This window comes from Salvelinus fontinalis, chromosome 18, assembly GCF_029448725.1.
Source record: "Salvelinus fontinalis isolate EN_2023a chromosome 18, ASM2944872v1, whole genome shotgun sequence".
Lineage (NCBI taxonomy): Eukaryota > Metazoa > Chordata > Actinopteri > Salmoniformes > Salmonidae > Salvelinus > Salvelinus fontinalis.
In genome coordinates, this window is record NC_074682.1 from 29,550,417 (window position 1) to 29,563,328 (window position 12,912).

The window sequence follows — 12,912 nt, forward strand, 5'->3', positions numbered from 1 at the left end:
TCATATTGTTTAGAAGCTTTAGAAAAAGGAAACATCATTATATTGTTTAGAAGCTTTAGAAAGAGGAAACAGCATCATAGTGTTTAGAAGCTTTAGAAAGAGGAAACAGCATCATATTGTTTAGAAGCTTTAGAAAGAGGAAACAGCGTCATATTGTTTAGAAGCTTTAGAAAGAGGAAACAGCATCATAGTGTTTAGAAGCTTTAGAAAGAGGAAACAGCATCATAGTGTTTAGAAGCTTTAGAAAGAGGAAACAGCATCATAGTGTTTAGAAGCTTTAGAAAGAGGAAACAGCATCATAGTGTTTAGAAGCTTTAGAAAGAGGAAACAGCGTCATATTGTTTAGAAGCTTTAGAAAGAGGAAACAGCATCATAGTGTTTAGAAGCTTTAGAAAGAGGAAACAGCATCATAGTGTTTAGAAGCTTTAGAAAGAGGAAACAGCATCATAGTGTTTAGAAGCTTTAGAAAAAGGAAACAGCATCATATTGTTTAGAGGCTTTAGAAAGAGGAAACAGCATCATATTGTTTAGAAGCTTTAGAAAGAGGAAACAGCATCATAGTGTTTAGAAGCTTTAGAAAGAGGAAACAGCATCATAGTGTTTAGAAGCTTTAGAAAGAGGAAACAGCATCATCTTGTTTAGAAGCTTTAGAAAGAGGAAACAGCATCATATTGTTTAGAAGCTTTAGAAAGAGGAAACAGCATCATAGTGTTTAGAAGCTTTAGAAAGAGGAAACAGCATCATGCTGTTTAGAAGCTTTAGAAAGAGGACACAGCATCATAGTGTTTAGAAGCTGTAGAAAGAGGAAACAGCATCATATTGTTTAGAAGCTTTAGAAAGAGGAAACAGCATCATATTGTTTAGAAGCTTTAGAAAGAGGAAACAGCATCATAGTGTTTAGAAGCTTTAGAAAGAGGAAACAGCATGTTTAGAAGCTTTAGAAAGAGGAAACAGCATCATATTGTTTAGAAGCTTTAGAAAGAGGAAACAGCATCATAGTGTTTAGAAGCTTTAGAAAGAGGAAACAGCATGTTTAGAAGCTTTAGAAAGAGGAAACAGCATCATAGTGTTTAGAAGCTTTAGAAAAAGGAAACATCATTATATTGTTTAGAAGCTTTAGAAAGAGGAAACAGCATCATATTGTTTAGAAGCTGTAGAAAGAGGAAACATCATCATAGTGTTTAGAAGCTTTAGAAAGAGGAAACAGCATCATAGTGTTTAGAAGCTTTAGAAAGAGGAAACAGCATCATATTGTTTAGAAGCTTTAGATAAAGGAAACATCATCATATTGTTTAGAAGCTTTAGAAAAAGGAAACATCATTATATTGTTTAGAAGCTTTAGAAAGAGGAAACAGCATCATAGTGTTTAGAAGCTTTAGAAAGAGGAAACAGCATCATATTGTTTAGAAGCTTTAGAAAGAGGAAACAGCATCATAGTGTTTAGAAGCTTTAGAAAGAGGAAACATCATCATAGTGTTTAGAAGCTTTAGAAAGAGGAAACAGCATCATATTGTTTAGAAGCTTTAGAAAGAGGTAACAGCATCATATTGTTTAGAAGCTTTAGAAAGAGGAAACAGCATCATAGTGTTTAGAAGCTTTAGAAAGAGGAAACAGCATCATAGTGTTTAGAAGATTTAGAAAGAGGAAACAGCATCATAGTGTTTAGAAGCTTTAGAAAGAGGAAACAGCATCATATTGTTTAGAAGCTTTAGAAAGAGGAAACAGCATCATATTGTTTAGAAGCTTTAGAAAGAGGAAACAGCATCATAGTGTTTAGAAGCTTTAGAAAGAGGAAACAGCATCATATTGTTTAGAAGCTTTAGAAAGAGGAAACAGCATCATAGTGTTTAGAAGCTTTAGAAAGAGGAAACATCATCATAGTTTTTAGAAGCTTTAGAAAGAGGAAACACCATCATATTGTTTAGAAGCTTTAGAAAGAGGAAACAGCATCATAGTGTTTAGAAGCTTTAGAAAGAGGAAACAGCATCATAGTGTTTAGAAGCTTTAGAAAGAGGAAACAGCATCATAGTGTTTAGAAGCTTTAGAAAGAGGAAACAGCATCATAGTGTTTAGAAGCTTTAGAAATAGGAAACAGCATCATAGTGTTTAGAAGCTTTAGAAAGAGGAAACAGCATCATAGTGTTTAGAAGCTTTAGAAAAAGGAAACATCATCATATTCGTTAGAAGCTTTAGAAAGAGGAAACAGCATCATAGTGTTTAGAAGCTTTAGAAAGAGGAAACAGCATCATAGTGTTTAGAAGCTTTAGAAAGAGGAAACATCATCATAGTGTTTAGAAGCTTTAGAAAGAGGAAACATCATCATAGTGTTTAGAAGCTTTAGAAAAAGGAAACATCATCATAGTGTTTAGAAGCTTTAGAAAGAGGAAACAGCATCATAGTGTTTAGAAGCTTTAGAAAGAGGAAACAGCATCATAGTGTTTAGAAGCTTTAGAAAGAGGAAACAGCATCATAGTGTTTAGAAGCTTTAGAAAGAGGAAACATCATCATAGTGTTTAGAAGCTTTAGAAAAAGGAAACATCATCATAGTGTTTAGAAGCTTTAGAAAGAGGAAACAGCATCATAGTGTTTAGAAGCTTTAGAAAGAGGAAACAGCATCATAGTGTTTAGAAGCTTTAGAAAGAGGAAACAGCATCATAGTGTTTAGAAGCTTTAGAAAGAGGAAACATCATCATAGTGTTTAGAAGCTTTAGAAAAAGGAAACATCATCATAGTGTTTAGAAGCTTTAGAAAGAGGAAACAGCATCATAGTGTTTAGAAGCTTTAGAAAGAGGAAACAGCATCATAGTGTTTAGAAGCTTTAGAAAGAGGAAACAGCATCATAGTGTTTAGAAGCTTTAGAAAGAGGAAACAACTCCAAAATAGAAGGTATCTAATTCTGCACTGGGCAGAACTACTAAACATAGTGTTTTCAACCTTTTTTGTTAGTGCTCCCAGTTCCTGCAAGGTGTTGTACAACATTTAATTAAGTGCTGTCACAACACCGTATAATGTTTCAAAGCATCTCAGGATGACGTGTTTCAATACTCCAGCAAAGTTAATGTTTCGTCTCCTCCAAGTTGGTGGCAGCTACGTTACAAAGCACTTAATTTTAACAGTGCACCACCAACCAGAACAGCTTCAATGCACCTTGGCATAAAGGTGTCTGGAACTCTTTTGGAAGTATGTGGCACCGTTCTTCCATGAGAAACTCCATCATTTGGTGTTTTGTTGATGGTGGTGGAAAAGGCTGTCTCAGGCGGCTCTCCAGAATCTCCTATAAGTGTTCAATTGGTTTGAGATCTGGTGACTGAGACAGCCATGGCATATGGTTTACATAATTTTCATGCTCAACAAACAATTCAGTGACAACTCGTGCTCTGTGGATGGGGGCATTATCATCCTATGGGGGCATAACCATGGTAGCCGAAAGAATGGCCTGCCCAGCATTTTTATACATGACCCTAAGCATGATGGGACGTTAATTGCTTAATTAACTCAGGAACTACACCTGTGTGGAAACACCTGCTTTCAATATACTTTGTATCCCTCATTTACTCATGTGTTTCCATTATTTTGGCAGTTACACATATGGTCTGTGCCAGGTGTTTGTACTAATCCCTGAGATACTCTCCAAGTGTCACTAAAAACACTGCCACACTCTCTGTCTGCAGGGCACTGGAGATGCTAACCGTTAACAAATTATTTAATCCCATAGGCCTACAGATCAGATCTGCATCTCAGAATTAGCTAACGCTAATTGTGCCTGGTTCATTATAGCCCCATTAGTCTTGAGGCTAGTTCCTTTTAATGTGGGTTAACCTTCTAATTCGACCTAAGGTCTTTAAAGTTTTGTAACACTCACAACACTCACTCACTGTCGTATATGTTTTACTGTCTGATGAAGTGTTGTATTTATTTATGTGTATTATTTACAATTTTGAGGTAAACGGTAAGTACTGTGATATGAAATATATGAGGTATCCCACCAATAGCACACACTTTTCTGTCCTTAAAACGCAACAAACAAATAAGCAGCTCACAGCCACGGGTGTTGCCACTGATCTATGTGTAACCTCCCTTCATGACACAGTACAACATTTCTGATACATTATCTTTAAGAGGATAAATCCTTTAATGACCGAACCCTGAACCCGACTTAGAGCGCATAAGGTTCTGGAAAGGATCCAAATGTTGGCAGGGGAAAACGTTAGTGATTTAACATCACCAGCCTAATGCCTAAGCCCTGCGGTGGTGGTGTTATATGAAGCATGTCACTGAAATATCTGAACTCAGCAACCCGAAAATATGCTCTTTCAATTAGATCAAACGATTTCCTTAGAAGAAAGGAAAGAAAAGAAGAAACAGTATGTTTTCTGTGTTTCATCTGGTCTCTTTTCTCTGGCGGACTGAAAGTCAGAGATCAGCGTCGTTGTTTTGCTTTCTCCTCTGGTTTAAATGGCACTCCATGGGAGTTGACAGACAAAGGAACAGCTAACAGGTTTCTCCTCTGGTTTAAATGGCACTCCATGGGAGTTGACAGACAAAGGAACAGCTAACAGGTTTCTCCTCTGGTTTAAATGGCACTCCATGGGAGTTGACAGACAAAGGAACAGCTAACAGGTTTCTCCTCTGGTTTAAATGGCACTCCATGGGAGTTGACAGACAAAGGAACAGCTAACAGGTTTCTCCTCTGGTTTAAATGGCACTCCATGGGAGTTGACAGACAAAGGAACAGCTAACAGGTTTCTCCTCTGGTTTAAATGGCACTCCATGGGAGTTGACAGACAAAGGAACAGCTAACAGGTTTCTCCTCTGGTTTAAATGGCACTCCGTGGGAGTTGACAGACAAAGGAACAGCTAACAGGTTTCTCCTCTGGTTTAAATGGCACTCCATGGGAGTTGACAGACAAAGGAACAGCTAACAGGTTGATCTGGCTGCGGAACAAACAGGAAAACGAGCCAATGCTACGTGGGGCGGCATAAAGAGATGGATGAGGACATTCTACGGATGTAGATTAACCGTTTAATCCGTTTGCTTGGCAGAGATGCTGACATAGAAGCATGAACATAATAAACCAATTTGTTTTAATTTGTCTCTTATCCTTATAAGGAGCTTGTTGTAATGACTTTCCTCTTCTTCTGACGAGGAGTAAGAGATATCGGACCAATTTGCACCGTGGTAAGTGTCCATTTTAATATGTAAAACAGAACACTACAAAAATACAAAATAACAAAGTGAAAGAACTCCGGATTGGACTCCGGATTGGAGACCCTAGTAGAGGGCGCCGGACTGACGGGCGCCTCTGGACTGACGGGCGCCGGACTGACGGGCGCCTCTGGACTGACGGGCGCCTCTGGACTGACGGGCGCCTCTGGACTGACGGGCGCCTCTGGACTGACGGGCGCCTCTGGACTGACGGGCGCCTCTGGACTGAAGGGCGGCTCCTGACTGAAGGGCGGCTCCTGACTGAAGGGCGGCTCCTGACTGAAGGGCGGCTCCTGACTGAAGGGCGGCTCAGGCGGCTCCTGACTGAAGGGCGGCTCAGGACAGACAGGCGGCTCAGAACAGACGGGCGGCTCAGGACAGATGGGCGGCTCAGGACAGACGGGCGGCTCAGGACAGATGAGAGAACCTGGAGGGAGGAGACGGAGAGACAGCCTGGTGCGTGGGGCTGCCACAGGACCCACCAGGCTGGGGAGACCTACAAGGAAGCCTTGTGCTTGGAGGAGGCACCGGAAGGACCGGGCTGTGGGGGAGCACAGGAGCTCTGGTGAGCAGCCTTGGCACCACTCCCCCAGGCTGGATGACTACTCTAGCCCGGACCCTCCAGAGTGCAGGCACAGGTTGAACCGGGCTGTGGGTGAGCACTGGAGATCTGGTGCATATTACGCACACCTCACCCTTAGGCTCAATTCCCACATTAGCCCGGCACGAGCGGAGCGCAGGCATAGGGCGCACTGCACCCTCCCAGCGGAGACACAGCACGCAGAGCTGGCGCAGGATACCCTGGACCGAAACGGCGTACCGGAGACCAGACACGCTGAGCCGGCACAATACGCCCTGGCTGGATGCCCACAATCGCATTATACTTTCGGGCGGCTGTCCTATAGCGCACTGGGCTATGGGCGCGTACTGGCGACACCGTGCGTTTAACCGCATAACACGGTGCCTGACCAGTAACACGATGCTTACAATAAGCACGAGGAGTGGGCTCAGGTCTCCAACCTGACTCCGCCACACTCCCCGTGTGCCCCCTCCCAAAACATTTTTGGGGCTGCCTCTCATGCCTGTCGCGCTGCCGTGCTATCTCCTCATATCGCCGCCGCTCAGCTTTTCCTGCCTCCAGCTCTGCCTTGGGGCGGCGATATTCCCCAGCCTGTGCCCAGGGTCCTTTTCCGTCCAAAATGTCTTCCCATGTCCAGGATTACAGAACTCGCTGCTGCCGTTTACCACGCTGCTTGGTCCTTGGTTGGTGGGTGATTCTGTAACGACTTTCCTCTTCTTCTGACGAGGAGTAAGAGATATTGGACCAATTTGCAGCGTGGTAAGTGTCCATTTTAATATGTAAAACTGAACACTACAAAAATACAAAATAACAAAGTGAAAGAACAAACGAAAATCGAAACAGTCCCGTATGGTACAGACACAGGAAACAACCACCCACAAAACACAAAGGAAAACAGGCTGCCTAAATATGGCTCCCAATCAGAGACACCGACTGACACCTGCCTCTGATTGAGAATCATACTAGGCCAAACACATAGAAATAGAACAACAGAACATAACATAGAAAAACAACATAGAATGCCCACCCCAACTCACGCTCTGACCAAACTAAACTAAAGACATAAAAAAGGAACTAAGGTCAGAACGTGACACTTGTACACTTATGGTGTCCGAAGTGAGTTTTGGATTAAATATAAACTCAATGATTGTGTTTGATTAGAATTTGGACGAAGTGTCGAATATTTAGTGTGGGTGTGATCATGGTGGTTTGTGTGTTAAACCCTTCCTCTCCTGTCCCCAGGTCATAAGGTAGCAGAGACCCCCCTAACTCCCTCTCCTGTCCCCAGGTTGTAAGGTAGCAGAGGCCCCCTTAACTTCCTCTCCTGTCCCCAGGTCGTAAGGTAGCAGAGACCCCCCCCCCTAACTTCATCTCCTGTCCCCAGGTCTTAAGGTAGCAGAGACCCCCCTAACTTCCTCTCCTGTCCCCAGGTCGTAAGGTAGCAGAGACCCCCCTAACTTCCTCTCCTGTCCCCAGGTCGTAAGGTAGCAGAGACCCCCCCTATCTTCCTCTCCCCCACGGGGACTGACAGCTCAAGGATGATGGTGCTGAGAGGACAAAAACTACAGCTGGAGTGTATCGCTGCCGGAGTGTGAGTGGCTGAAATACTCATGCACACGCACGCAGTCACACACACACACACTCGCGCGTGCGCACACACACACACACACACATACCTTTCTCAAGAAAAATAACACCCAATCTCACTCCCCCTTTCCCTTTTCCCCCATCACCCACTCTCTCCCTATCCCTCTGTCAGTCCCACCCCCAGTATAAAGTGGTTTAAGAAGGGAGGAGACCTGAACCAGAAGGTGAAGCTAGACAACTTCAATAAGACTCTGCGTATTGACAGCGTGTCAGAGGAGGACGCAGGGGAGTACATGTGTATGGCCAACAATCAGATAGGAAGTATCCGACACTCCATCTACGTCCAGGTTAAAGGTATACACAGAGGAGGTGTTTTGTGTGTTTGTGCTCGCGTGTGTGTGTCTGTATGTTGATCTTTGTGGTTGACCTTCTGACCAACGGCATCTCTTGAACCCAACAGCGTCTCCCTATTGGCTGGACAAGCCGGTCAACCTGGTGTTAGCACCGGATGAGAACAGTCGTCTGGTGTGTCGGGCCAATGGGAACCCCAAACCACTCATCCAGTGGCTGGTCAATGGAGAGCCTATGGAGAGCGATAGTGAGTCCTTCACAACCCATTCAACATCAATCATCACCCTGCTGTGTTCTAATGGACATAGAGTACCATCAGGATAAACTAACTCAAATCAGCATTACTATTGCCAACCAGTTTTCACTATTTACATTTATATCTCTCTATTCTTTCTCTTCTATCTTCTCTCCCCCCTTTCTCTCCCTCTGCCCTCTACCTCTCTCCCCATCTCCCAGGCTCCCTGCCCAACCCCAGCAGATCGGTGGTAGGTGACACCATCATCTTTCACTCTGTTCAGATCGGCAGCAGCGCTGTGTACCAATGTAACGCCTCCAATCACCATGGTTACCTGCTGGCCAACGCTTTCGTCAGCATACTGGGTAAAGAGAGGGAGTGGTGTTGGTGGTGATGAAGATGATGATTATGATGATGAGTGATGAAGCTATAATGAAATAGGACTAAATATGTCAATTGTGTCTCTCTCTCTTGCTCTCTCTCTCTCTCTAGACATGGCTCCCAGGATGCTTGGTGCTAAGAACCAGCTAATAAAGGTGATAGAGAACAACAGAACCTTCCTGGACTGTCCCTTCTTTGGCTCGCCACTTCCTGAGCTACGTTGGTGAGTTTACTTAATTTGGATCCCCATTAGCTGTCGTGCAACAGCTACTCTTCCTGTGGTCCACAAAAAACCTAAAATACATATACTGATGAGTATGTAAAGATGGACCCAGATAGAGAATTTATGGAGATGTATGGGTAAACCACTTCTCCAATATGTTTGGCCCTACAACAAAGAACAAAGAACAAACAGCAAAAACATATACATGATCAAATACAAGTCATAGAATCAACTATTAAAGACTACCAGAACCCACTGGATTCTCCAATTACATTGAAGGAACTTCAGGACAAAATACAAACCCTCCAACCCAGAAAGGCCTGCGATGTTGATGGTATCCTCAATGAAATGATAAAATATAAAGACAACAAATTCCAATTGGCTATACTTAAACACTTTAACATCATCCTTAGCTCTGGCATCTTCCCCAATATTTGGAACCAAGGACTGATCACCCCAATCCACAAAAAGTGGAGACACATTTGACCCCAATAACTACCTCGGCGTATGCGTCAACAGTAACCTTGGGAAAATCCTCTGAATTATCATTAACAGCAGACTTGTACATTTCCTCAGTGAAAACAATATACTGAGCAATTGTCAAATTGGCTTTTTACCAAATTACCAAACGACAGACCACGTATTCACCCTGCACACCCTAATTGACAAACAAACAAACCAAAACAAAGGCAAAGTATTCTCATGCTTTGCTGATTTCAAAAAAGCCTTTGACTCAATTTGGCATGAGAGTCTGCTATACACATTGATGGAAAGTGGTGTTGGGGGAAAAACACAAGACATTATAAAATCAATGTACACAAACAATGAATGTGCGGTTAAAATTGGCAATAAACCCCATTTTTTTCCACGGGCCGTGAGGTGAGACACGGAGGCAGCTTGAGCCCCACCCTCTTCAACATATATTTCAACGAATTGGCGTGGGCACGAGAACAGTCTGCAGTACCTGGCCTCACCCTACTAGAATCTGAAGTCAAATGTCTACTGTTTGCTGATGATCTGGTGCTTCTGTCCCCAACAAAGGAGGGCCTACAGCAGCACCTAGATATTCTGCAAATATTCTGTAATACTTGGGCCCTGACAGTAAATCTCAGTAAGACAAAAAAGGTCCAGTCGCCAGGACCACCAATACGAATTCCATCTAGACAACGTTGCCCTAGAGCACACAAAAACGATACATACCTCGGCCTAAACATCAGAGCCACAGGTAACTTCCACAAAGCTGTGAACGATCTAAGAGACAAGGAAAGAAGGTCCTTCTATGCCATCAAAAGGAACATACAATTCAACATACCAATTAGGATCTGGCTAAAAATACTTGAATCAGTTATAGAACACATTGCCCTTTATGGTTGTGGTCCGCTCACCAACCAAGAATTCACAAAATGGGACAAACACCAAATTGAGACTCTGCAAGCTGGTTAGCAACACTGCAACACAATTAGACCCATCCAAATCATGAGAAAACAAAATTATATTACTTGACACATTGGAAAAAATTAACAAATAAACTGAGCAAACTAAAATGCTATTTGGCCCTAAACAGAGAGTACACAGTGACCGAATACCTGACCACTGTGACTGACCCAAACTTAAGGAAAGCTTTGACTCAGTGAGCATAGCCTTGCTATTGAGAAATGCTGCAGTAGGCAGACCAGGCTCTCAAGAGAAGACAGGCTATGTGCACACTGCGCACAAAATGAGGTGGAAACTGAGCTGCACTTTCTAACCTCCTGCCAAATGTATGACCATATTAGAGACACATATTTCCCTCAGACTACACAGATCCACAAAGATTTTGAAAACAAATCAATTTTGATAAACTCCCATATCTACTGGGTGAAATACCACAGTGTGCAATCACAGCAGAAATATTTATGACCAGTGAAAAACAAACACCATTGTAAATACAACCCATATTTATGTTTATTTATTTTCCCATTTGTACTTTAACTATTTGCACATTGTTACAGCACTGTACAGTCGTGGCCAAAAGTTTTGAGAATGATACATATATTAATTTTCACAAAGTCTGCTGCCTCAGTTTGTATGATGGCAATTTGCATATACTCCAGAAAGTTATGAAGAGTGATCAGATGAATTGCAATTAATTGAAAAGTCCCTCTTTACCATGCAAATGAACTGAATCCCCAAAAACATTTTCACTGCATTTCATCCCTGCCACAAAAGGACCAGCTGACATCATGTCAGTGATTCTCTCGTTAACACAGGTGTGAGTGTTGACGAGGACAAGGCTGGAGATCACTCTGTCATGCTGATTGAAACAGACTGGAAGCTTCAAAAGGAGGGTGGTGCTTGGAATCATTGTTCTTCCTCTGTCAACCATGGTAACCTGCAAGGAAACACGTGCCGTCATCATTGCTTTGCAAAAAAAGGTCTTCACAGGCAAGGATATTGCTGCCAGTAAGATTGCACCTAAATCAACCATTTATCGGATCATCAAGAACTTCAAGGAGAGCGGTTTAATTGCGCCCAAGAAAGTCCAGCAAGCGCCAGGACCGTCTCCTAAAGTTGATTCAGCTGCGGGATCGGGGCACCACCAGTACAGAGCTTGCTCAGGAATGGCAGCAGGCAGGTGTGAGTGCATCTGCACGCACAGTGAGGCGAAGACTTTTGGAGGATGGCCTGGCGTCAAGAAGGGCAGCAAAGAAGCCACTTCTCTCCAGGATAAACACCAGAGACAGACTGATATTCTGCAAAAAGTACAGAAATTGGACTCCTGAGGATTGGGGTCAAGTAATTTTCTCTGATGAATCCCCTTTCCGATTGTTTGGGGAATCCGGAAAAAAGCTTGTCCGGAGAAGACAAGGTGAGCGCTACCATCAGTCCCGTGTCATGCCAACAGTAAAGCATCCTGAGACCATTCATGTGTGGGGTTGCTTCTCAGCCAAGGGAGTGGGCTCACTCACAATTTTGCCTAAGAACACAGGCATGAATAAAGAATGGTACCAACACATCCTCCAAGAGCAACTTCTCCCAACCATCCAGGAACAGTTTGGTGACGAACAATGCCTTTTCCAGCATGATGGAGCACCTTGCCATAAGGCAAAGTGACTACAGAGGGGCAAAAAAGTATTTAGTCAGCCACCAATTGTGCAAGTTCTCCCACTTAAAAAGATGAGAGAGGCCTGTAATTTTCATCATAGGTACCCTTCAACTATGACAGACAAAATGAGAAAAAAAATTCCAGAAAATCACATTGTAGTATTTTTAATGAATTTATTTGCAAATTATGGTGGAAAATAAGTATTTGGTCAATAACAAAAGTTTATCTCAATACTTTGTTATATACCCTTTGTTGGCAATGACAGAGGTCAAACGTTTTCTGTAAGTCTTCACAAGGTTTTCACACACTGTTGCTGGTATTTTGGCCCATTCCTCCATGCAGATCTCCTCTAGAGCAGTGATGTTTTGGGGCTGTTGCTGGGCAACACGGACTTTCAACTCCCTCCAAAGATTTTCTATGGGGTTGAGATCTGGAGACTGGCTAGGCCACTCCAGGACCTTGAAATGCTTCTTACGAAGCCACGGGCGGTGTGTTTGGGATCATTGTCATGCTGAAAGACCCAGCCACGTTACATCTTCAATGCCCTTGCTGATGGAAGGAGGTTTTCACTCAAAATCTCACGATACATGGCCCCATTCATTCTTTCCTTTCCTTTATCAGTCGTCCTGGTCCCTTTGCAGAAAAACAGCCCCAAAGCATGATGTTTCCACCCCCATGCTTCACAGTAGGAATGGTGTTCTTTGGATGCAACTCAGCAGTTTTTACCAAAAAGTTATATTTTGGTTTCATCTGACCGTATGACATTCTCCCAATCTTCTTCTGGATCATCCAAATGCTCTCTAGCAAACTTCAGACGGGCCTGGACATGTACTGGCTTAAGCAGGGGGACACGTCTGGCACTGCAGGATTTGAGTCCCTGGCGGCGTAGTGTGTTACTGATGGTAGGCTTTGTTACTTTGGTCCCAGCTCTCTGCAGGTCATTCACTAGGTCCCCCCGTGTGGTTCTGGGATTTTTGCTCACCGTTCTTGTTATCATTTTGACCCCACGGGGTGAGATCTTGCGTGGAGCCCCAGATCGAGGGAGATTATCAGTGGTCTTATCAGTGGTCTTGTATGTCTTCCATTTCCTAATAATTGCTCCCACAGTTGATTTCTTCAAACCAAGCTGCTTACCTATTGCAGATTCAGTCTTCCCAGCCTGGTGCAGGTCTACAATTTTGTTTCTGGTGTCCTTTGACAGCTCTTTGGTCTTGGCCATAGTGGAGTTTGGAGTGTGACTGTTTGAGGTTGTGGACAGGTGTCT

At 43.3% G+C, this 12,912-nt stretch overlaps 1 protein-coding gene across 20 annotated transcripts in view; it reads left to right on the top strand.

Annotated features, from left to right (window-relative positions):
- Window positions 1-12,912, top strand: part of LOC129815253 (neurofascin-like) — a 171,518-nt gene that overhangs the window by 123,136 nt on the left and 35,470 nt on the right. For all 20 annotated transcript variants that reach the window (XR_008753404.1, XR_008753403.1, XM_055868869.1 and 17 more), the window contains 5 exons: window positions 7,263-7,377; window positions 7,546-7,727; window positions 7,834-7,971; window positions 8,181-8,324; window positions 8,452-8,563. Coding sequence is in view for 18 of the 20 variants with exons in the window: in XM_055868869.1 (XP_055724844.1) it covers window positions 7,263-7,377; window positions 7,546-7,727; window positions 7,834-7,971; window positions 8,181-8,324; window positions 8,452-8,563 (691 nt within the window). In the remaining 2 variants the exon portion in view is untranslated. The remainder of the gene's footprint in view (window positions 1-7,262; window positions 7,378-7,545; window positions 7,728-7,833; window positions 7,972-8,180; window positions 8,325-8,451; window positions 8,564-12,912) is intronic.